We start from the raw sequence: 26,579 nt of genomic DNA, 5'->3' as shown, positions 1-26,579 counted from the left end.
CACAGCAGATGTCAGTTATTGTCTTTAATAAATTTTACTAAAACTTCAACAATTCATGCTTTCCAATTTATTTTTCTGCTGTGTGTTGATATATTTTCTCCTGATGTTTCCCCAGTTTAACGTTTAAGTTAGCCCCACTTGAGATGCATCAGATTTATTTTTATTTATTATTTTGTGTATGCAAATCTCTGCAGCCGAGCAACTGTCTCCAAATTTACTGAGTTTAATGTGATTAGTCTGCCACTTAATCCGTAGAGCAGATGTTCCTTGGTAATGTACAGCGTAGTTTATCTCTGCACAAGTGCAGAAGGAGGTTAGGCTAAAGCCCTAGTAGTGGAGGTTTGCTATGTAAAGGCCCTGGATTTTCTTGAACCTCTTTAGAAGAGACCATGCTTGCCATGGTAGTTCAAAGCTTGTCATTCACCATACTGGGTTTGTCACAAAGAACTTATTAAAGCCCAATCATTATTTATTTCATGATGCAAAGGATGTCTAGCATGTGGATCGTGCTCAATAAGATTTTTCTATTTGGGGTGCCAAAATGAAGGGCTGAGAGTAGATGGATTGAACGTGAGATTATGAAGGGGTGAGTGAAATGTCTCGTGACTCAGTAGTAGTGTCTCTTCATCTGGGCCAGAAGGTCTGGGTTCAAACTCCACCTGCTCTGAGATAGTCACAGCATGATTGTACAGGTGTATTACATTCTGTTTGTGAAATGGTAAGCTGCAGCATGGATGGTTTCAACCAGCTTAAGAAAACCCACAAGTTGTTGATTTTGTCGGGAAATGATGTTTGAGACAACAGTAAACCAAGGGAGAAATATTGAGTAGATGAATACATGATGCATATTGTTGCATTCAGCTGAGTGTCAACAAGATGTATGTGAAATGACCTATGCCACAAGGTGCACAGGACTCTGGTAGAGAGTATTATGCTGTGTAATTAAGTAGTATGATGAAGTCAAACAGACATTAACACTTTTTTAGTGCAAAAATGATCAGATGAAATTCGTCCCACCCACTTTTCATAAATTAACCCACCCCCCGCTTTCATCCAGCTTTTCAATACATCATTCCCTCAAGAAATAAATCATCTTTTCTCTTTGTGCCATCGGTTTCAATGGATTTTTATGGTAGATATTCTACAAAAACAAAACTTCCAAACATTGGTGAGAATGCAACCTTCTGAGCTGATAAATCGGACTAATTACTTACTCTACAATTGTATTGCCACATGCAAAAAAATTGTAGGACACATGGCCCTGTTTCTGGCTGATCTGATAATGGCCTTAACTGCACTTTACTGTCTGCCAACCCCCAGTAACCCTAGACTCTCCTGGTAGATCAAAACTAACACAGCCTTGAATATATTCAATGACCTAACCTCTACTGCACTATGGGTAATTCTGAAGATTAACCACACTCAGAAATTTCTCATCTTCCATCTTAAAGGGGAGACCTCTTAGTTTGAAACTTTGTCTTCTAGTTCTAGATGCCCTCACGAGGGGAAACACATTCTAACTATCTCCTCTGTTTGGCACCCTCAATCTTACATATTTCAATAAGATCATGTTCAATTCTGCTAAACTCCTAACGAGTTTTGGCTGCTCAACCTTTCCTTGCTAGGCAACTCCTTCAAACCAGAAATCAACTTAATGAACCTGACTGAACTGCCTCCAAAAGAAGTACATCCCCCTTAAATTGGGAGACCAAAGCTGTATGCAATACTGTAAGCGAGCTTTCAGTAATGCCCTATACTGTACAAACGTTGCAGACACTCTTACTTCAAGATTTCACTCCCTTGCAAACGATTCCCTGCTCTCAATTTTAAACTGCTCTAGTATTCTAGTTGTACACCAGTGAACAAATTGGTCTCCAGTTTTCTCACGTTTCAGAAGTTGACACTTTAATTAACTCTATACTTCTAAACAAATAAACAACCATCCCTTAATCTATGCTAGTAATTTACATTTCTGATACCAGGAATTAATTACCTTTAAATCTGTATATTGCAGTAAACTCTGTAAACCAGAGTTCCAAATCACCGTATCTGTGATATTTTGAAACTACAAACTAATCTCCCTTGCCTCTCTACTGCAGGATTGCACTTTTCTTTTTATTCAGAGGATGTAGATGTTACTGGTTGGTCAGCACTTATTGCCATCAAGAAGTGAACTGCCTTCTTAAACCACTGCAGTCTATTTGTTGCAGGTGAAACATAGTACTGTTAGGGAGGGAGTTCCATGATTTGGACCCAAGGAATGGTGACGTGCTTCCAAGTGAGGATATTGCGTGGCTTAGAAGAGAACTTTGCAGGTGGTAGTGTTCCCAATACTTTTTGTGCTTGTCCTTCTTTATGGTAGTTGCTGTGGATTTGGAAGGTGCGGTTTAACGACTCTTGGCGAATTTCTACAGCGTATCTTGTAGATGGCAGACACTGCTGCTACTGAGTATCTGTAGTGGAAGGAGTGAATGTTTGTGGATGTGGTGCTAATCAAGTGGGCTGCTTTGTCCTGGACAGTTCGCATGCTTTGAGTGTAGTTGGAGCTGCACTCATCCATGTGAGGGGAGAGTATCGCATCACACTCCTGAATTGCGCCTTATAAATGGTAGACAGGTTTTGAGGAGTTAGGTGAATTACTCACTGCAAGATTCCTAGTCTCTTTCTTACTCTTGTAGCCAGAGGTGCCAGCAGAGAAAACTGAGCAAGAAGCACTGCTCTCCAACACTGGCCTAAAAAGAACATAACCACTTACCTTTTAAAAAAAATTCATTTAGCACAGGGAATTTACTACTTCTTGCACCTTAATAAACATCAAAAGCAAATAAATACAGGTCTTTGCCATTACTCTAGGTAGCGAGAATTACTGTTATTAAAACTGGCTGTTAATGACAATTGGTAAACAGTATACAGATAGGAAACAATACGCAGCTGTTGGTGAGACTGAAACAGAGCCAAGTATTTCCCAAATGTCAATATTCTGGTCTTAATGTAATGGTAGGGAGTTAGGAAGCAAGTTAAAAATTAGGACCTCAAAAGGTAGTGATCTCAGGATTACTACTAGTGTCATGTACTAGTCACAGTAGAAACAGCAGGATATATCAGATGAACATGTGGGTAAGGGTTTCAGATTCCTAGGGCATCACGACCAGTCCTGGCGGTGGTTTGACCAGCACAAACTGGATGGGTTACACATGGGCAGGACGTGGACTGATGTCCTTGGGGGAGTATTTGTTAGAGTGGCTGGGGAGGCTTTAAACTAAAATGGCAGGGGAATGGGAACCTATGCAAGGAGTCAGAAGAAGAGGAATCAAGAAGAACAAAAGGCAGAGACATCAACGGCCCAATGTCAAGTAGGCCCACAGTGAAAAATATCAGGGGAAGAAATGCTAAAAATGCACAGAGCATTCGCAGTAAAATGGATGAATTAATCATGTGAATAGATAAAAACAGGTATGGTATAGTCAGGGTGACAGAGACATGGCTGCAAGATGACCACGGATGGAAACTGAATATCCAGGGGTATTCAGTATTTTGGAAGGACCAGACAAAAAAAGGAAAAGGGAGTGGAGATGTATTGCTGGTTAAAAAGGAAATGATTACAATCGTGAGGAAGAATATTAGCTCTTACGATGTAGAATCCTTATGGCTAGAGCTGAGAAATTGTAGGAGTGATGCTGGGAACTGCATTAAACAGGAAATTAGAGATACATGCAATAAAGGAACATCTGTAATTACGGATGGCTTTAATTGGCATGCAAATTGGCCAAATCAAGTTGGTAACAATACCGGAGAAAAGGAATTCCTGGAGCATATACGGAATAATTTTCAGGTCCAACAGGGTGAGGATCCAACTAGAGAACAGGCCGTCCTAAACTGGGCATTGTGTAATGAGTTGAGAATAATCAGCAATCCAGTAGTTCAAAGCCCTTTGGGGATGAGTGATCATAATAAGATGAATTCCTCATCAAGATGGAGAATGACGCAGTTGAATTTAAGAATAGGGCCCTGTCTAGTGAAAAAGTAAAATGGGAAAAAAAGCCAAACCATGGCTTACAATGAAAATTAGAGATAGTATTAGATCCAATGAAGAAGCAAACAAATCAGCCAGAAAAAACAACAAATCTGAGGGGTGGAAGCAGTTTGGAATTCAGCAAAAGGAGGACAAAGCGATTGATTGAAAAAGGGAAAAGTAGTATCAGGGTAAACTTATGGGGAACATAAAGACGGAGTGTAAAAGTTTCTTTAGGCATGCAGAGAAAAAGATTGGTGAAAAAATATGTAGATCCCCTACAGTTAGAAGCAGGAGAATTTATAATGGAGAAACAAAGAAATAGCTTACCAACTAAATACATACTTTGGCTTTATATTCACAAATGAGGATATAAATAACATATCAGAAATGTTGGGGACAACAGGGTTTAGTGAGAGGGAGAAACTGAGAGAAATTAGTGGGATTGAAGGCTGATAAATTCCCAGTTTCTGATAATCTACATTGCAAAAGCAGATAAGGAAGTGGCTCTAGAAATAGTGTTTACATAAGCAGTTATCTGACAAGATGCACCCTGGAACAGTTCCTACAAATTGTAGGGTTGCTAATGAGCCCCCTATTTAAAAAGGGAAACAAAGAGAAAAGAGGGAATTATAGACCAGTCAGACGAATGTCAGTAGTGGGGAAAATACTACAGTCGATTGTGAAAGATTTAATAGCTGAGCATTTGAAAAATCAATGGCAGGATCAGTCAGAATCAGCACAGATTTATGGAAGGACAATCATGTTTGACAAATTATAGGAACTCTTCGAGGATGTAACTCAGAGTTGATAAGGGGAAGCTAATGCATGTAGTTTATTTGGACTTTCAGAAGACTTGACTAGAAATTAGTGTAAAATTAAAGCACATGGGATTAGGGATAATGTACTGAAATGTACAGAAAACTGGCTGGCAGACAAGAAACAGAGTAGGAATAAAGAGTATTTTTCTGACTGGCTGGCCGCGACTAGTGGGGTAACGCAGTGATCAGTGCCAGGACCACAGCTATCCATAGCATATATTGATTTTGATGAAGGAACTAAATGTAATGCCTTCAAATTTGCAAATGACATAAAGCTGGAAGGGAAGGTGTGCTGTGAGAACGATGCAGGGATGCTTCAGTGTGATTTGGATACGCTGAGTGAGCGGGCAAATGCATGGCAGATGTATTATAACATGGATAAATGTGAGGGTATCCACTCACAGCAAAAACAGGAAGGGAAATTATTATCTGAATGGCTATAAATTGAAAGAGGGGAATGTACAACAAGGCTTGGGTATCCTCATACACAGTCACTAGTGCAGGCGGTCAAGGCAACAAATGCTGTGTTGGCCCTCAGAGTGACAGGATTAGAAAACTGGAGTAGGGATGTCTGGCTGCAATTATACAGGGCCTTGGTGAGTCTACACCCAAAATACTGCATTCAGTTTTGGTCTCCTTTTTTGCCCTATTCGGTGCCATCTTCTCCTGGAAAGACAGAAAAAGAGGGATTGAGTGACGGGAAAGTGTGGGTGTAGGTGGCGGTGTTTCAGGGGAGTGAGAAGGCAGTCCAGAGGCAATGCAGGGTTAGTGGTTTGGGACATTTGGGGTGATGGGTAGTGAGAACATGAGGGAAGAAGGCAGCAGTGAGCATGATAAAATATAAGCCTTGGTGGAAGGTGTATCCAGTAGCAGAATGGGTGAACGTAAGGAAACTGAGTGAAGAGTGTGGTCCTTACCTTGGTGGAGCAGAGATCATTGACCTTTATATGGTACTGCTGGCTATTCATCACCATCAAGGTGGCATTGACCACCAAGGTGATAAACCAGGCTGCAGGGTCTGGTGCTGCAGACTCCTCTGCTGGCCCTCCAGAAAGAGGACTGCTCTCCTTTGCACCACTTACATGATCAAAGCCTTCAGATCCAAAAATGTGAAGGTTAGGTGCACTGGCCATACGAAATTGCCCACAGTGTCCAGGGATGTGTAAGTTAGGTGGATTAGCCACATGAAATACAGAGTTACAGGGACAGGGTACAGGGGGGAATCTGGGTGGGATGCTCTTCGGAGAGTCGGGATGGACTTGTTGTGTCGAATGGCCTGTTTCTAAACCGTAGGAATTCTATCCACTCAGCTGAACAACTCTCCCAAACAGTGCACGTCCTCAAAACCTCTCTAAACTTCCTACTTTCCATGTTTATGGGGAACAGCAGTGTCCTATCCACCCTATCCGTACCCCTCATAATTTAATAAACCCTCATCAGGTCGTCTCTCAACCTTCTCTGTTTCAAAGATCCACCTGAGCTTATCCAGCCTCTCTTCATTGGTAAAGTGCATCATGCCAGGAAACATCCTGGTGAGTCTCCTCTGCACTACCTCCAGTGTAATCACATTCTTCCTATCATGTGGTGACCAGAGGTGCACACAGTACTCCAGATATGGCTTACAATCTCTAAGTAGGGCAGGTGAAAACTGGCAAAGTTGTATTTATAGTTCATCCCAAGTCCCTCAAGAGATAGTGGGCCTTTTCCTTGAACGATTTCAATGCTAATAGGTCAGCAATTCCAACATATCAAACCACCAATGAAAAGGAATGTCAACTTCTTTCCATGTTTTGATGATACATAAATGGGCAGGGAACAAGAACAAAATGAATAACAAATAAATATGGCCAGACCAAAGCATATTCGACAGAACCAACTTTACCCATGACTGGGCCGTGTGGAACTGTGGTAAATCAATTAGCCTTAAAAAGAACTTTCAGCTTCGCTTGTTACTGGAGGTTGGATTAAACTCCATTTCTGGACTAATCCATCCGTCAATTATTGGAAATAACAATTTACAGTGCAGAGTACAAAAAAAATTTCTCAACAATTCAGAACAAAATGTCAATTGACGACTGCTTAGATGGAAAATATAGAGAACAAGCAAACGCACAAGTACATTAAGCTCACATATGGACTTTCTTTGAATTGAGAACATCAGTGGGCTAGCTTGTTAAAATGCCTCTATTTTTTCCCCAAACAAACACGGATTTCAAAAATAATCCTAAATCGCAATTAAACATTTCATTAACATTTTAAAAATCCTTATCCTTGCCCAAACCCATGAGAAGACAGCAGCAAATAATGCTAGTAAACATTTAAAAGGGACAGCCATACTCTAAACAGACACACAGCCATCACTAATAGCACAATGAATCATGCAGATCAAGCTGACGTAGCAGCTTACCTCATCATCTTCAGTCCATTTAGGAGGCTGCATTAATTATCAAGAAATTCACATTAACATCCCAACCACTGCTGTACTGGGATCAGTCTGAGAAATTAGTGATTGCAAAATTAAAAAGCATCAATCCAAGCAAAAAAAAACTTTCACCCTGTCTGTCTGCTCAGTCCTACTCCCACCTAGTACTTAAAAGCAAAGCAATGGTCTGACCAGCACCAAATTAAAATCATACAAACTACAAGCTCTCTGCTTTGATTCCTAGTCTATGCGGAGTTAATTTTAATTACAATGGAAGGTAGGGCATTTCACAGATCAGTACCCCAGGTGAAAGATACCCCTGCTCATAACAGACTTTCAGTCCAAGCACAAAATGTTTCAAGGAATGCAATAAAATTACCTTATATGGAGACAGCAGGAAGTCACTGAATTTACTGGGTAGTGCATATTTCTGCACGAGCGCATCTTCCACCACCCAGGGTGCATTTTCTCCCATCCCCATTCGCATGGAGTTGTGCCTGATGAAATATCGCAAGATTTCCTTGTTTGGCGGCCGCTCCGATCGGATGAGACTTTCAACTGGTACGTTAGCAATTATCTATAGCAACAAGAAAAGGACTCCCTTTACTAATACTGAATTTTAATTAAGGTCTACATTTTCCTCAAACTCTACACTAAGAAGATTTTATACAGGATACACATCAAAACAATACTGGAATCAGTAAAATGAACTAACCAATCAAATTAAGTTACTTAATCAAATCAGCTAAACTGTGCAATAAACTGCGTTTACGGTGCATCTTTAATGCTGTAAACTATTTTAAGGCACTTCACAAGAGTTTGCCAAGCAAAACTTGACAATGCCTTCCAATAAGATGCTAGGCAAAGCACTGAAACAAAAAACAAAATGGTAGATTCTGAGAAGTGTCTTAAAAGGAGAGTTGAGGAGAGAAGCCAAGTATTGTAGGAATTCCAGAATGCAAGATCCTAGCAGTCAATGATGAATCAACTAAAACCAGGAGTTCACAATATAACAGAATTGGACAACCGTACACGTTGCAGAGGGTTGAAGTAGTTTAGAAACGGGGAAGGATATAGTCCTGTGAAGTTTTTAAAAAAGGATGGGTGTTTAAAAAAAAAAATTTTACTGACATGGAGCCAATGTAGGGCAGGAGATACAGGGTTGATTGCTGATTAGTACTTTGTGCAAGTTAGAATTTTTTATGTTTTCCAGTTAAGGAAGATGTAGAGTGAAAGATAGGATGCTGACAAAAACATTAGCGCAATGATCAAGACTACATCGTACAGATGAGGAATTAAGTTGGAGCCAGGCTAAAACTAATCTCAATTAATCAAGCACTGTGAATACTTTAACACCACTGACAGCCCTTGATAGGTTTTGGTAGTAATGGGTAGGGATGGTGTGTGAAGCTGTTACCCAGGGCCAATTCCTGAAAGCAGCTTACGGACTTCTCACTTAAACAAAAACTAGCAAGCTCAGGTGTCAAGATCATGGTTAGCATATGGTCCAGTAATATTTCTGGCTCACACAGGCATTAAAGGTTTGGCGAGCTGTTGGCCATTGTGTCAATTCACACAGTGAGACTGAGCCTTTCAGTGAGAAAATAATATTAATTTTGCTTCTATTCAGCAAGTGATCTGATGAGTGATGTTATAAAGGCTCACTGCTTGGAAACTTTAGGATTTGAAGGATTGTGGAAAATGGATTTATAAAGTCATAGTCATACAGCATGGAAACAGACCCTTCAGTCCAAATCATCCATGCTGACCAAGTTCCCAAACTAAACTAGTCCCATTTGCCTGCATTTAGCCAATATCTCTCTGAACCTTTCCTCTTCAAGTAACTGTCCAAATGTGTTTTAAATGTTCTACTGTACCTGTATCTCTACCACTTCCTTTGGCAGTTCATTCCACATACCAACCACCCTCTGTGTGAAAAAGTTGTCCCTCAAGTTCACTTTAAATCTTTCACCTCAATATATTTAAAATTTTGTTAACAGATCTGGAGTGTTCTTTTTAAGAGGCCATTGGACATTTTTCTAAAATAAAGTCTTTCAAGAACTGACAGTACTGGTGTTAATGGCTTGCTCTGTCGTCGATCTGGGTTTTTACTGAACACTGACTGGCTTGGACCTATTCTTTAATCCAGCTGGGTTGGAGAGAAGTCAGCTGAGAACCAACTGAGTTGGAGGGAACCTTGCTTTAAAAAGGCAACTCAGCTGTTTCTCACCTTTTCTGAAAAGAAAACCCTCCTTGACCATTTCAGGGTGAAACCTATTGTTCCTTTAAAAAAGTGAACAGACGCCTCAAGATTCTATTTCCTGTGCAAATTTTGTCTACAATACTTCAGAGATGGTTATAGCTGATTATTAAATTGACAGATGCTAGAACATCAGAGCACCGGGCTCCAGAACACCCTCACATTCAAGAATCCATTGACCAATTTTTTTTTAGGAAATCAATTGCTGCAGATAAATATTTTTTCTCCTCTTTCCCTGAAGAGTATGTGTTTGTGTGCACTTTGGGAATCTTTAGAGAGATTAGCACTTATACTTCTTATATTATTAGCTGTATATGTTAATCAAATATGGCATTTTCATTTCATATGGTTTTTGTGGACAATAAACCCACTATTATGTTTATTAAGAAACTTGGGTAATAGATACTTTTGGTTGAAAAGCTGCTATAAACAAGGTTTTCTAACTGGTCGGCTTGGTAACTGGACGAAGTGTTTTTAGTTTATGTTGCGACCTGTGGAATAGTGTGACTAGAGTAATGATGCACTTCTCCAGTTCAGTTTTAACAATGCCTAAATGGTTGTTCTGCATTTCACATTTAGCCGATTGAATAATACATCCATAAAGAAAGATCAAGTCCATAGAAAAATGTCAGTGGGTATATTCTTATTGAATGTAAAAAGTCACCATAGTCCTACCATAGGCAGCTCTCTTATTAGAAACAACTGGTGGTGGTTTAACCTGGGGGTCATCATGCCTCAGAGGAGGGGAGAGGTTGAGAAAAAGAGTTCTTTATAGTAACCTCAGAGAGTGCGGGAACTGAACCCATGCTGTTGGCATTACGCTGCATCAGAAATGGCTGTCCAACCAACTCCTTATAGAATGTAACTAGTAATGTTAATGACATGCCTAGCAATCATCCAATGGCAGTATTTCAATGCACGAGGCAGCAAGAGGTGCCAGCCAGCAAGTGCTTTAAAACTAGTAAGAAAGAAAATGGCATCGACAGATCATAGAAATCACACACACCATGGAGGGGATACGGAATTATCCAATTAGATCACGAATGGTATAAAGCAGATAAAGGTAAAACAGGAATAATAAAAATTTTACAGGTTCAAATTAAAAAAAGTCAAATGATCAATTAATAGCACTTTAGGATTATTCAATGACAAATCTATTATATTATCTATCAGACTGAACAATGTACATGTCATGTAGAGCAACCTATAAAGTTTGCCAATATCACATACATCTACATTTAAGAAATCCTGCTTCTCTCTGTCCCCAGTCCGCACTTCAACTTTTCAATGAGCAAAACTGCCTTTTTGAAAAAATGAAATCAGAAGGTGCCTGTAATCACTGTTGATTATAAACCAATCAACCCATATATAGATAAAACTTTAACAGATTAACCAAAGACCTCCGTGATCAAGAAAGACAGACTGAAATCTGTTTTATTTCTCACTTTGTCCTCTTCCTGCAGCTTCACATCATACTTGTAGGGCAGAAATTTTGGATGGACCCATTTCTTTTCTTCTTTCTTGAGGCTTGTAGGCAGCTTTCGTGGTGATCGACGAGCTCTGTCACCTAATAAGCATAATATACGCACTTATTTATTTTGCAACCTTGCCCATTCAGTTGTAACATTGCCAGCTGAGATACTGGAGATTACACAGCCACTTTCATTAGTGCATGCAATGAAACCAAACCAAACTGAACAAAAAGGAAAGCAGGTCCGGTAGCTTTAAGGCATTTTACAGAAGCATATAAATGGCACTATCATGCTGTGTGGAATGGAATGAGAATGATAACTTTCATCTACACATACCTTTTATCAATTTATTGCTTGCTGCCTAAACCTATAAAGTGAACATTCCAGATTTTGTAAAGCAAGTGTGTCAAAAGACAGAAGCATAGATCAGCAAAATTTGCACTGGAGACGAATCCAAAAGCAAAAAGCTTTAAAAGTCAACTCAAAAGTTCATAGACAACAGTGTGGGGCTGGAGGGACACAGCAGGCTAGGCAGCATCAAATTAGCAGGAAAATTGACGTTTCCAGTCGGAACTCTTCTTCAGAAATGGGGAAGGGGAAGAGAGCTGGGAGATAAATAGAAAGGAGGGGTGGGGCCGGGGCCGGGGCAAGGTAAGTGGGGTGGCGATAGGTTGGATGCAGGTAGGGGGTAGAGGGGATTGGTCGGCGGGAAGGGTAGGGCAGATAGGTGGGGAAGAAGTTGGACAGGTTGCATCAGGTCAAGGAGGTGGGGATGAGAGGGAGGTTTGGACATGGGGATGAGGGCAGGGGTAGGGAAATTTTAAAACTGGTGAATTCCACATTTAGGCCATTGGACTGTAGTCTCCCAAGGCAGAATACGAGATGTTGCTCCTCCAGTTTGCCTGTGGCGTTATTGTGGCACTGGAGGAGACCCAGGATGGACATGTCACCCAGAGAGTGGGAAGGGGAGTTAAAATGGTTGGTGACCGGAAGGTGCTGTCATTTGCTGCGTACCGAGCACAGATGCTCCACGAAAGGGTCATCAACTTTTAGCTGTTATCCAGGTTTTTAAGTTTAACACACACTTCGGCAGAATTTGAAAATCTTCCATCTCCCACAGGCAAAGATTCTCAGATCAGGGATTACTACACTGAAACAACTGAATGTAACAATTTTGTAAAAAATAATTGAATACTTCAGTATTTGCCCCCTACTGATCCCATAACAGCCCAACTCCCAAATCCTGTATGCTTTATATTGCATTTTTCAATACCAAAGGCAAATCCCCTTGCTGCTAGATTTCAAAAAGATCTGACAAACTGATTCCCAATCCCCTGCACTTTCCCAATACCCTTTTATTTCATTTATGTCCAAACATTTATTCTGCTTCTTTTTTAAAAGCGTTTGTGGATTATGTTCGCTACCACATAGCCTGGTAGGATATTTCAAGTCCTAATATCTACCTGTGTAAAACATTTTTTCAATCCTTTTGATATCAAACTTGTGCCTTCCAAGTTACAGAATTCTTGGCTAGCAGTAATACTTCTCCTGATTTACTTTATTAAAGCCCATATGTTTGAGAACCTCAATTAAAATCCTCGCTCAACTTAAAATAATAGTTTCTCTACTCTGTCCTCATAGCAAAGGCTCTTCTTTTTCAGTATGATTGCAGCAAATCTCTTTTGCATCATTTTCATCCTTACTAAAAGGAATCAAAACTGGATACAACAGTCTAACTAGGTACTAACAATTTGCGAGAGGTCAGCACTACCTCTGCTTTAATAATTCACACTCCTTTTTATAAAACATGGGAATTTTTTCTTATAAATACATCTTATTCCGCAAATTGTCAAACCTCTGAAGTTCTGTATATTGATAGTGTGTAGATAGTTTGGGTCATGTTGAGATCAAAAAGGAGGTGGTATTGGGGGTCTTGAAAAACATTAAGGTAGACAAGTCCCCAGGTCCTGATGAGATATACCCCAAAATTTTGAGAGAGGCAAGGGAGGAAATTGCTGGGGCCTTGAGGGAAATCTTTGTATCCTCACTGGCTACAGGGGAGGTCCCAGAGGATTGGAGAATAGCCAATGTTGTTCCTTTGTTTAAGAAGGGTGGCAAGGATAATCCAGCTAATTACAGATTGGTGAGCCTTACATCAGTGGTAGGGAAATTATTGAAGAGGATTCTTCTAAACAGGATTTACTCCCACCTAGAAATCAATGGACATATTAGCAAGAGGCAATATGGTTTTGTGAAGATAAGGTCATATCTCACTAACTTGGTTGAGTTTTTTGAGGAGGTGACGAAGATGAGCGATGAGGGTAGGGCTGTGGATGTTGTCTACATGGACTTCAATAAGGGCTTTGACAAGGTCTCTCATGGCAAGCTGATACAGAAGGTAAATTACACAGGGTCAGAGGTGAGCTTGCAAGATGGATAAAACAAACTGGCTCAGTCAAAGAAGACAGAGGGAGCAGTGGAAGGGTGCGTTTCTGAATGGAGGGCTTTGACCAGTGGTGTTCCTCAGGGATCAGTGTTGGGAGTTTTGCTGTTTGTATTATTTATAAATGATCTGGAGGAGAATGCAACTGGTCTGATTAGTAAGTTTGCGGATGGCACAAAGGTTGAATATAGATCGGTTAGTGGCTTGGGCAGAGAGATGGTAGATGGATTTTAATCCGGAAAAATGAGAGATAATGTATTTTGGAAGGTCTAATCCAGATGGAAAACATACAGTCAATGGTAGAACCCTCAAGAGTAATGATAGGCAGAGGGATCTGGGTGTATAGGTACACAGGTCACAATGCAGGTGGAAAACGTAGTCAACAAAGCATACTGCATGTTTGCCTTCATCGGCCGGGGCATTGAGTTTAAAAATTGGCAGGTAATGTTGCAGCTTTATAGAACCTTAGTTAGGCCACATTTGGAATATTGTGTTCAATCTGGTTGCCACACTAGCAGAAGGATGTGATGGCTTTGGACAGGGTACAGAAAAGATTTACCAGGATGTTTTGTGATATGGTAGGCATTAGCTACGAGGAGAGGTTGGAGAAACTTGGGTTGTTTTCACTGGAACGATGGAGATTGAGGGGCGACCTGATAGAGGTCTACAAGATTATGAAGGGCATGGACAGACTAGACAGTCAGAAGCTTTTTCCCAGGGTGGAAGAGTCAGTTACCAGGAGCCATGGGTTAAGGTGCGAGGGGCAAGGTTTAAAGGTGATATACAAGACAAGTTTTTTTTTTTTTACAGAGAGGATGGTGGGTGCCTAGAACTCACTGCCAGGGGAGGTAGTGGAAGCAGATAAGATAGTGACTTTTAAAGGGCATCTTGACAAATATATGACTAGGATGGGAATGGAGGGATACGGTCCCCAGAAGGGTAGGGGGTTTTAGTAGTGACGGGCAGCATGTTGGTGCAGGCTTGGAGGGCTGAAGGGCCTGTTCCTGTACTGTAATTTTCTTTGGTCTTCTTGATAAATTTCAACACACTGCTTGTTTCAGAGTTGTTGAGGAAAATGGTAGGCTCAGCATGAAGGAATTTCTTCACAGCTGCTTTCTGAATAGAAATGTGGGAGTTCAACATGAGATTAGGAGAGAGAGCAAGGCCAAGAAAATAGCCAAAAATTAAAGAGAGACTCCAGCCAAATATTAAGAGGAATATACTTACAACAGACATGTAGTAACTGTATTTTTAATCAATGGGACATTTTTTTCCAATTGACAATGGGAGGGAAACTTACAGTTGTATTAATTAAGTTATTGCATTAAGAGTAGATCACAGATTGTGGGTTTTGCAATTAGATAAAAATTCACAAAAGATAAATTGAATCGTTAACAAAACAAGATAAAGAGTTTATCCAGTGTCAGAGATAATTTATATAAAAGAAAATGTGTGTGTGTTTGGGGAAGGGGGCTAAATAGATCTTTTGGCACCCCCAAACTAATGGAAAAATGTTGTCAAATTTCCCCCTACCATGTCTGTCTCACTCTAACATACATGACACTACTGATACATACTTGTATTGTTTTCCCTCTTGCTGTCCTCAACTTTGTTGCAGATTTCCATACCAAGGTTCTCTTGTGCCACCTGGCTGGAATTCTCCTTGTCACTGGAAGGTGAGTCACAGGATCCATCAGTTTTCTTCTGAGAAGATGATTCTTCCTTTGGCTCTAGAGGATGGACTTTTAACACTACTACAGGAAGGATTTTATTTTCCCCAACCTAGGAGAAAAGAAATGTTTTATTTATTTGGCTTAACTTGTAAATTTACAATATTTACACACATCTATATTATGTAAGGGAAACAATCCTTTACTGCAGCAGAATCATAATCAGTATTAGACAACCAAATGCAAATTAAACTAATTTTAGATATAGGACGATCTAATGGCATTTGACCCCAAGTTCCAGGGACAAAAGAGTAAAACCCATCTCTGTCACCTAGTTAACTTCTTTCACCCAACAAATTGCCAAATATTTAGTATTAGTTAGCCATTATCCCAAAGATCTTTCCATTATTTCATAGCTCAATTTGCTCAATTCCAGTGTTCTTCTGCAAACAGTAAAGGAAGCAGTGACTCATGGCAAGATGGAGCTTCACTGTATCAATGTTGCCATACAGTGACTGCTGACATGCCCAGCAATATCATGACAACCTCTGGTGTCAATGAAGTGGTATCTTCAATGAGAAAGTAGACAGTAATCAGGATCTTAAATTGTGTTCAGTTTTTCTTTCCTTTGCCCAGGGACCATCTCAGGAATCAGCTAAAGCACCACAGCCTTGTAGTTAAACTTGGAATTTATGGCTGAGACTAGAGAACTTCATTATACACTAAGCCTTCATGGAAGTATCTTTCAAGTTCATACAAACGGTCTCCCAAGACTGACCTGGAGTTCGCAGTGTTCTCCAATAGCAAACTTCGTCATGATCTCCATCCATGTTTTGTCAACTAATTTGTCTAGGGACAATGTATTGTGATGGACTAGTTCTAATACAGGTTTTTCAAACCACACTGGATACTCTTCCTTTAGCCTGCAAAGAACAACAAAGTAGAACAAGATAAAATGCTACATAATTATAAAAGAATAGAAAATAAAATTAGGCCATTCGGCCCAATGAACCTGCTCTATCATTCTATATGGTGTTGGCTGATCTATCTCAAGGCCATACTTCTCCTTTCTCCACATATCCACAGACACTTTTTGTCTCTAGAAATCTATTTCTTTGTTAAATATATTTGGTGACTTGCCTTCTAGAGTCTTATGTGTTACAGAAATCCACAGGTTCACACCTTCCTAATCTGAGTCCTAAATGGTCTACCTGCATCCTGAGACAGTTACCTCTTGTTGTGGACCTATAGCCAGGGGCAACACCATTCCTGCTTCCAATCTGTCCACCCCTCTCAGAATTTTCTACATTTCAATGAAATCCCTTCTCATTTTTCTAAACCCAATTGAATACAGGGCTTGTCAACACAATCTCTCTTCATCTGACAATAATCAGCCCGGTGAACCATTGCAGAATTCCCTCTCTAACAAGCATATCTTTTCTTATAATACTCCAGGTGTGGTTTCACCAATGCTCTGAACACCTGCAGCAGGATATCCTTGCACCTCTAATCTCCTTGACGTAACTGCTTGTTGCGCCTTGGTCTTCCTTTGCTGAATTCTAAATTCCTGCCAGTTATCAAGGCCTGCTAAATCTCAAGCAACTGTATAATTCCTCTTTGGAATCATTATCATCCTTAACTTCTTCCACCTGCCAAGGTTGGACCACTTTGCCTGTGGAAAGGAATGCATAACTGTCGCAACACCAGCAGCTGTTCCTTAAGTATTAGCCATTGCCTAAACACAACCATGCCTTTTCATGAAGCTACTTGATCTGTTGCAGCCAACTCACATCCCATGTCCTCCTACTTTCCTTTACTTGGGTATAAGACCCTCACTTCAGACTGGATCACTTTACTTTATATCCCAAAGAAAAATTCTTTAACATTATGTTTCAACAATTAACCATCAACAGAAATTTAGACAGGATTCAAATGAACTTATCAAAAAAAAAAGTAATGATTAGGTAATAACTAGATCTTCAATTTAAGACCCTGTCAGTTACAGACAAAATGGTGATGAGGAATTCCAATTTAGGAATTGGGGATGAATAGATCAAAGTGAAAAGACTCTTGATTTCAACATGTGGAATAAGGACAGAAGGATGAGAAAATAAACTGTCTAATAAAAACTTAGCAGCCAACTGACCAACAACACAATAAGATTCACAAAACAAAGCCCTATTTAATCTAGCTGCAACAGGAAAGGTGAAGCTCTTTTTTCCCACAACACATTGGAGAACAAGAATTTCTCTCTTCACTAAACTTAAAAGCACAACATCCTCACATTCCCCCTATCTACATTAAAGTTTTGTTACTTATGCAAGATTTCTCAATGATTGTGAGGTCCATTCTATACTCAGCCAGTCGATGGCGCCAAACACTGGTACTTGCAAATCATTTCACACCATCACCCTCTTCACGAAAACATCTTTTACAGAAGTCTCTTTTATAAAAATCAACCAGCCCCTGCTTGCCCGCCCAGCCCCCTTTCTTCAAAGCACATAGGCCTACTGACAATCAACCAAGGACCTCTGGCATCTCAGAGATCTATTTGCTTCTAAGCAATTCCAGTCAAAAGTATGACTAAGAAAAATATCCAAACAAAGCCTGACCTGATCCTTATTCATCAATTCTCATCCATCCATATAATTACATTCTCCAAATGTGCAGCGTGATCAAGAATCATAAATAGTAACCATGACTGAAACATCCCACATAATTCAAGGGCCCTGGTGCCTAAGTAGTTATCGTATTCCTGCATGTTTCATCTGAATTCTACATTATTCTCAGCCGCAACAAAACTTCAAACTGCTATGAAATCAAATGTACCAGCCATGTTTTAACTCACATTCTTCTTTTTCCTAACCAAGTCACTTTCACAACTTGACAGCATCAAAAAGCTTGCCTGATTCTGGTTAACTACCATTAACAATGGTAATATTGGCACTACAGCCCAGTGTTGTAATTATGAGTTAGATGCAAAGGAAGTTACATGAAGTGACATCTTGTATTTATACAGCACATTCAAAGTAATGAAAGCTCTCAAGATGAGCACTATAGAACAAAGTCAGACATGGAGCCCCATCAGGGGATATTAAGTCAGATGGTCAAACGTTGGTCAAGAAAAGCTGAGGGATATCTCTAGTTCAGGACTGACAGGCAGTTTTAACACACAAGAGCAGAATCTGATAGTATTCCAAGTAGTCCAGCCACATCTGCCAGTGAATGGCCGAACCAAGCGTATAGATCTGGATCGCCTGGTCTCAAACGAGTGGAGATGAAGGACATATCAAGTGCAATGCCCAAAGTGAGAGAAAGTAATGGACCTATGGAGAACGAGGATTATAAAAACAGAGGCGAGGGCAGCGTTCAGCAAGTCAATATCTGTAGAGATGCTGTGGTGAAAGGAGGGTCAAAATCTCAATATGTAGATTCAAAGCAGGAAAAAAGGGACTACTGAGAGGTCATTCTTCTAACCTGGTTTTACATCGAAGGAGAGTATTTTAAGTAATACAGTAAGATGAAGTATTGGTCACTAGCTGCATGCCAGCAGCAAAAGCAATTTAAATGATGACTTTAAAAATATTCCACACATACTAGATTGACACATTAAACTGCACTGCTTTAGAGGATTGATACCAGCATGTTAAATAAGCCTGCAATCAACACAAGTATTATTCCCTCCCGACCTCATATTATGAAATCTGATCTCAAACTAACATTGACTAATGAATGGCATTTTGATTTCATAACAGACAGATATTATTTCCTGCAGATACAATTCAGGTGAGCCATGTATTTAAATGATTACTGTCATGTTTTACACAGCATTCCTTCCCTTCACCTCTCAATATCAAGCATTTAGACTAGAAACTACAAATTTCCCCTTTTTCAAGCCAGAAAATGTCATAATAAGAATTAAATGGTGAAGGAAACAGGACATGATCCCTTGTTTTCAATATACCGTAATCTGCATTTCAAGATGTACGAGATATACAAACTTTTAATTAAAAAATGAAGCTAAGCAGAGTGTGGAGAACATGTCTCTAGGCACAGAAGTGTGTGCATGTGCATACTTTTCTTTGTTTCATTCTTTCCTTAATCAGGTAAGTAATAGTTTTAAAAATGCATTACACAGGGTAAAACTTATATTAGAGATAGTAAGAACTGCCGACGCTGGAGTCAGAGATAACACAGTGCGTTCAGAAATTTCTGAAAAAGGGTCCCGAACCGAAACGTCAACTTTCCTGCTCCTCTGATGCTGCCTGGCCTGCTGTGCTCCTTCAGCTCTGCACTGTGTTAAAACTTATATTAGAACCATTTCCAACCCATTATTTTCAGATAAGCTAATTAATACCGCATCTCAGAATAAGCTTCCATACACCACCCCAAATGAGACCCATTAGATCCTGCAGGCTCTGTATAGATCAGGAGATGCATTTGAACTAGTCTGCCTGCCTTTAACTTTGGACAGACAAAACAAAATCTACATCACATACAACCCTGTATTTTTACAGTCCAAAAAATGCTGCCTTATTCAACAAATATAGTCCTTAGATACAGATTCCAAGTTGAAACCAGCGCACATGCTTGGCTCAATATGGGCCATAATCCCACCACTAATTTGGAGACACAGACAGTTCTTAAGAGATGAATGTTACATCAGATGCTCTCTGCTTCTAGAGTTTTATGGATTTCTCTCTAGCAATAGATTGCTACCAACTTACTAAATGTAGTTTGCAATTTACAATGCCATTTACTTACAGCTCAGTTACTTCTTGCTCCTCTTCCCAGGCCTCTTTGTGTGTGAGTTGGTTGCTGCCTGTGCTTTTACATGTCCAGATTCGCTCTGCATATCTAGACAATCGAGATTCATATTCTCTGAATATCAGCTCAGGAAAATAAAGAATGAAATGCAAGATTTGCACAAAAACTGTTTGAAACATAATACATCACAATATCACATGGAAGTCTTTCATACCCTTGACCTTCTGTTCCCTATTCTCAATTCATTGAATCCATTTGCCCCCATTCCAGTTCACTTAATGCCTGAATCAAAATGGAGGCCACTGTTTCATATTTTTCTTCAATCTTCCCCAATGTCTGTCCTGATCTGAAGATACCAACTGCTATGAAATGCAGTAGTCCCAAGCAACTGCCAGCTTTTCATCCAAGCAGCCATTCCTGTGAAGCTAGAAAGTAAGCATCTGCAGACCATTCAATGGTGAAAGTACACAGTCGTACTTGATCATGTTCTTACCTGCCATCCACATAAACCAATGGCAAAAACAAATTTTAAGAAAACTAGGGTATAAAGCAGATATTTTGAACAGGTGATAAGACGGTGTAGAGCTGGATGAACACAGCAGGCCAAGCAGCATCAGGGGAGCAGGAAAGCTGACGTTTCAGGTCTACACTCTTCTTCAGAGGGGCTAGACCCGAAACGTCAGCTTTCCTGCTCCTCTGATGCTGCTTGGCCTGCTGTGTTCATCCAGCTCTACACCTTGTTATCTCAGATTCTCCAGCATCGGCAGTTCCCACTATCTCTGTAACAATTTTGAACAGGTGGTCCATTTGAATTTAAAAACAAAGATAGATGAATGATTTCACCGTAATCTTTGCATCAGAATTGGAAGACAAGTAACTCCCTTCACAGAAGGAACAAATCAAGCCAAGGATACAAACTATCACAACAAATCAGTACATTCATTATTAGCCAGCAATTTCTATTTGTAAAAACATTGAAAAAGAAGTTTAGGAGCCCAACTTATCTTAGGCCTTTGCATCACCTGTTGGAGCTGCTTGTGAAAGTTTGCAAGCACAGACACACATCTCTTTATCACTGATCTCAGTGCAACTTAGTAGTATGTCAGGCACTGAAAATACTGGTCTAAGTCCAGTAGTTATAGTGTGACTGTATTCCCCATGGATTCATATCACTGAAGAAATAATTATGCATTCTGCCCATAAATTCTCATTTTGTTGTACTTTGCTAGACTACTAGTATCTGAATGCTTCCAATTCCTATCAGCATACTCTACTATAATCATTAATCAAATCTTTTATATTATCGAACTGTTTTTACATGAAGATGATCTACATTGTGCAATAGCTCAATGCAGTGATGTCAGGGCTACAGTCCACAATTTATTCCATGTGATGACTTCATTGAGAGCATGCACGAGAGCAAGAAACTGTTCAGCAAATCAGCCAGCCAGAAGTGATGAATTAAGATCATCACTCTTAAGATGACAATCTCATGTTATTGCTCCAAATACAATTCTTTTGATATCATTGTCAGTTTCCAGTTGCTGATCATTATCCAGCAACTCCAATGAAAATGTTTGGACAATGCTCAGATGCTCTTGCATTACCCCCAGGTCACAGCTGTGCAACACAGCAAATGATGCTCAAACTAATACTGCCTTTAGAAAAGATGGGGAGAGAGAAGAAAAGTTGATGAGAATGAAACAAAGTTTCATGTAATGACATCTCAAATCAAGACATTTGTTTACAAACAATTCTTGCTACAATCTGCTGGTACTAATACTTTAAGTAGATATTGAGACAACAACGCAACATGGTATCCTGACCAGGGGACTGTCCTCAAGGTGACCATTATCAAAGAGGACTTTTTGTAAACTACAAGCATAATTCCTAAACAAGATGATGTCCAAGAAAGAGACTAATTTGCATTTGTCAACAACATGCCAGTGAAAGTCAACAGAAAAGTGCATTACAACTTCCTAGTGGGGGGTGGTTTAAAAAAAAATCATTGAATCTGCCACGACCTTCAGATTAAGCTAAAAGACCTACAGAAACCCTTTTGTCTAACTGACAGCTTACCCATGAAGATCAAACATTGCACAGGACATGTCCGTTCAGAAACTGCTCAGTAATCCAGTTCAAAGCACCACAACAACTTGCATTTAGCCTTTGCCATCATTGAAAAGACGTGACCAAGGTAACTTCATTACTCATCAGCATCATTCTGAAATTCCACACAGAATCTACTGAATGGTAGCAGTACGGAAGCAGGCCATTCCGCCCATCGACTCCACACCAACCCTCCGAAGAGCATCCCACCCAGACCCAACCCCTAACCCTATCACTGCAATTCCCACCCTAGACATTACGGGCAATTTAGCATAACCAATCCATCTAACCTGCACATCTTTGAACTGTGGGAGGAAACCACAGCACCCAGAGGAAACCCACACAGACACAAGGAGAGTGTGCAAATGCACAAAGACAGACACTCAGGACTGGAATTGAACCCAGGTTCCTGGCACTATGAGGCAGCAGTGCTAGGCACTGAACCACCATGCCACCTGTCAGTAATAATGTGACTCAACATCAATTTCCGCAGCCAGTTATACCGTGATGCAGTCTTGCTTTTCCAGTAGAGACCACTTTTTCCACAATCAGTATTGGACAAGTTATTTGTCTCTGCCGCTCAGAGACTGCTGCCCATATAGAAGTTAGTGGTACACGTCAAATCAGGAATACTACCTAAAACCATCATATTTCGCATCACAACCATCAAAGATATCAGGAGATGATCAATATTTTCAAAGTTTGGATTTATTCTTCAGACTCGGATCATTCAAAAATGTCACAAAATATTCTTGTATAATAGCACAAGAAATCTCAGCTCATCTGTACATCGATTCAGAAAGAATAACTCCTTCTGCCATAGTGTCAAATTTGGATGGCAATGAGTCATAATCAATCATCGAGTTCAGTCCTGTTTTAAAAACACAAATTTTCTCACTTTTCCAAGGCCTTCAGCACCACTTACAGTGCTGCAAGTAAAGATCTGCAGACAGGCAATGATGGCTAACCAAACAAAGCTCTTCTTCCAATGTGGTATAAGCTCTTGTCAAAACACCAGTAAAATGGTCTTCCACAAGAACATACAATGATTTTGTTCCTGCACTCCAGTCACCTCCAACCTCTCATTTGAAGATGACATTCAAATACACTGATATCCTAGTGCCATTTCTAAACAAGATTGGCCAAATAACTGTACTATAGCAGTTTTTGAACCTTTTTTTAAAAGTAACCAGCCTTCTTTCTTCATTTAAAAAAAGGGCTTATAATCATGAAATGCTGCACCCTAAGCATCTTGATGACCAGGAAGGTATGACAAATCATAGTTCTAAACTTTGCCCAGTTGACCGGAGAACTGCAGTACTGCCCTTACAGATCTCAATGAAAGCAGGGTGCTATTGATCAAAGCACACAGTGTTCTCAAGTTCACAGATTCCAGACCTAGATAAACTAAAAAAACTGGAAACTTTACACAAACTGCCATAACTCAAAAGTTAAGAATTTATTTTAAATAAAGTTTTTCTTTTCTCAAAAAATCCTTACCAACACATTTAAACAGCTCAGCTAATGACACAGATGTCATTTTATTTTGAAACCTTCTACACAAGCCTTGTGCGAATCTATACGAGCTAGTAGAAAGGTTAAACTGGTAGCCACAGCTAAGGGAATAAAATTAGTTATTGAAGCTTTTTACTACAATTGATGTACATACTGCTTTTAGAAGAATTCTATTTCCTTTCACTTACATTTCTTGCATGCAAAACCCTTGTAGAATCTTTTTATTGCGTTTTAGAATGAAATGCATGAACTGCGCCTTCAGCAAACAAAGTATGCGAACTCAGAGATAGCAAGAATTGCAGATGCTGGAGTCAGAGACAACACAGTGTGGAGCTGGAGGAACACAGCAGGCCAGGCAGCATCAGAGGAGCAGGAAAGTTGACGCTTCCAGTCAGGACCCTTCTTCAGAAATGGGGAGGAGGGAAGGGAGCTGGGAAATAAATAAAGAAGAGGGGTGAGGCTGAGGAAGGTAGGTGGATGGTGATAGATGAATGCAGGTAAGGAGTGGTGGGGATTGGTCGACAGGAAGGGTAGGGCAGATAGGTGGGGAAGATAAACAGGTTGTATCAGGTCAAGGAGGCGGGGATGAGTGGGATGTTTTGACATGCGATGAGGCCAGGGATGGGGGGGAGTTTAAAACTGGTGAATTCTATGTTCAGGCCATCAGGCTATAGGCTCCTGAAGTAGAATATGAGGTGCTGCTCCTCTAGTTTGCGTATGGTGTCATTGTGGCACTAGAGGAAGCCCAGGATGGACATGTCACCCAAGGAGTGGAGAGGGCAGTTAAAATGGTTGGTGAATGGAAGATGTTGCCGTTTATCATGTACAGAGTGCAGATGCTCTATGAAACTGTCCCAGAGTATCCGCTTGGTCTCACCCATGTAGAGGAGGCCACATCAGGAGCAGCGGTACAGTAGACCAAGTTGGCGGATGTACAGGTGAACCCCTGTCAAATATGAAAGGTTTGCTTTGGGCCTTGAATGGAGGTTAGGGGGGAGGTGTAAGCACTCCTGTAGATCAGAAATAAAAATAAGTTCAGAACACAAACCCAAAAAAGTCTAAATTTTTTTTTAAAAACACTCTGACATCTTTCTAACTGTTCCAATGCATTCTTGAATCAAGCTTTCCTCAAATTACTTTAATACATTAAACAGTTTCATTTATGATAATGTTCCTAAAGCTTCACAGAAGATGGTACTGTCCATATCAGAAACATATAGAATATTTAGCTCTAAACAACAATTAAAGCACAGAGAACAGCATTTTACAAAAGGGAACAGATCACTAACTCAAGACCAGAATATCACGACCCCCTGATTTCCAGATGACGACTGGCCTGCTGTGTGCCTCTAGCATTTTTAGCTATTTGTGCGTCTCCAGCACACGCAATTTTCATTTCTGCATGAAGCTAATCAATTTAATACAGATCCAGAGTGACTAAAAGCAATTTGAGTAACAAATTCACAAAGTTGCAAAGATAACAAGTCATTCACTCGTTAAAAAGGTTGATGCTGTGGAAGCATCAGCATTAAGCAGGGAAAGCGCTGGACCAGTCTTTTGACAGCTGCAGTCAGTCCTGTCGTGAAAGTAGTTAAACATGGAACCGTAGACCAGCCACACGTTTAATTTGTGAGCTGAGTGGAAGCTCGTTCCCGTGCGGCCCCTTTATTCATTCCCCTCCAGGACTGCACGATAAAGCTGCCTGAGAGTAGGCCCAGCCTGGCAGCAAAGGGCCTCCTGACAATGACTAACTTGTAGAGTTGGTAACGTTGACTGAATTCACTCAGGAGGACACTGCCGCTGATCAGGCCTGCGCTGACAGATAGTGACAGCAGGGCGCTATCTCCCCACAGCATCTCCTTCCTGGCAGCAGGAAAATCACCAGCTCCTGCCCCAAACCTAGGCCCCTGTCCCTAGGAGACGCCGTCTATCGCCCAAGGCCGGGTTCCGATCCCCTCAGGTCCCTGGCTCGGATCTAAAGGATACTCGTTGCTCCGAAACCCCTCTCCGCTGTGCTCGATCACATAGATGGTCTCCTCTGCCGACAGATCTGTAAGCGGCTTCACCAGCGGGAATGGCTTCCTGCCCAGCAGCGGCGCCATGGTCCAGCCGGCCAGCCGGCTCGGCTCTCAGAAGGAGCTCCTGCCGGTAGTGATAGGGAAGGGGGGTGGGGGGGTGGGGAAGAGAGGTTAAAGGACTGTCCGCTTCTCGGCTGCTCCAATCGCCCAAAAGTGAAAGAGAAGGCGCGATCCTCACGCCCCGGCTCCAGCGGCAGAGTTCAAAAATGGCGGGAGTGTTCCGCAGCTCGGCTCCTGACCGGCGGCCGATCGACACCTCCCGCCACCGAGCAGACCCGAACGGCCTGACGGAAACACCCGGACCATCTCCATCGCCATTGGCTGAACTCCGTACACCGCCGCCCTCCGATTGGATGCGTCTGCTGTCCATCAGCGCCGCACGGGGCGCGCTCCCAGCGCGGGTTCGAGATTTCGAGGGTGAAAGGTTACGGCCGTCGGTTAACCTGGCGATGGAGGGACTTTTTTTTCGGTTCGGCCGAGCAGTCCGTCAAGTTGTGTGTAAGGGAGAAGCGTTGCCGACGCGTGTCAAGTTCGAGCATTTTGTTAAAGGAAAAGACGACCCTTTTTTTAAAAAATGAAAACATACGCACAAAGTGAAGGGGTAAAATCTAACTTGCTGGTTCAGCGATTGGAGGAAAGAGGAAGAGGGTGGGGCTTGCCGTTGATTGATGGCTGAGATACAGAAGGTGATTGGGGCCGTTAGCCGTCAATCAGAGCCCGGGCGGCCAGCACGTATGGTTGAGGTGGAGGGGGTTTGGTAAATAAAGCGGTTGATGATGAGAGAGTTGTGTGTGCAACTGTAAGGCATCTGTCAGTCAATGACTGGAGTAGGCCCAGTATCTTCCTCTATCCTAAGCACCCATCAAACTCCACTCAACATGCTATCCTTCACTTTTGGGTACAGAACGTTAGATTTATTTTTATCCTCGAAACAAGAACAGAAATTGCTGGAGAAACTCGGCCGGTCCGGCAGTATCTGTGCAGAGAAGGCAGAGTTTCTGATTTCAGTG

General features: G+C 41.0%; 1 protein-coding gene across 1 annotated transcript; it reads right to left on the bottom strand.

The window, feature by feature from the left end:
• Nucleotides 1-5,367: 5,367 nt before the first annotated feature.
• On the bottom strand, nt 5,368-25,699 carry LOC125486125 (tyrosine-protein kinase BAZ1B-like). The gene is made up of 7 exons (XM_048612380.1): nt 25,478-25,699; nt 19,865-19,981; nt 15,879-16,023; nt 15,008-15,212; nt 10,961-11,082; nt 7,635-7,832; nt 5,368-5,499 (listed from the first exon to the last, which is right to left on the bottom strand). Exons 1-7 carry the CDS (start codon nt 25,591-25,593, stop codon nt 5,368-5,370), a joined length of 1,035 nt encoding a protein of 344 aa, XP_048468337.1. The 5' UTR covers nt 25,594-25,699.
• Nucleotides 25,700-26,579: the final 880 nt, after the last annotated feature.

This window comes from Rhincodon typus, chromosome 26 (assembly GCF_021869965.1).
Source record: "Rhincodon typus isolate 14 chromosome 26, sRhiTyp1.1, whole genome shotgun sequence".
NCBI classification, from domain to species: Eukaryota; Metazoa; Chordata; class Chondrichthyes; order Orectolobiformes; family Rhincodontidae; genus Rhincodon; species Rhincodon typus.
The sequence above is the reverse complement of the archived record's forward strand: the minus strand, read 5'-3'. Positions and strand labels throughout refer to the sequence as shown.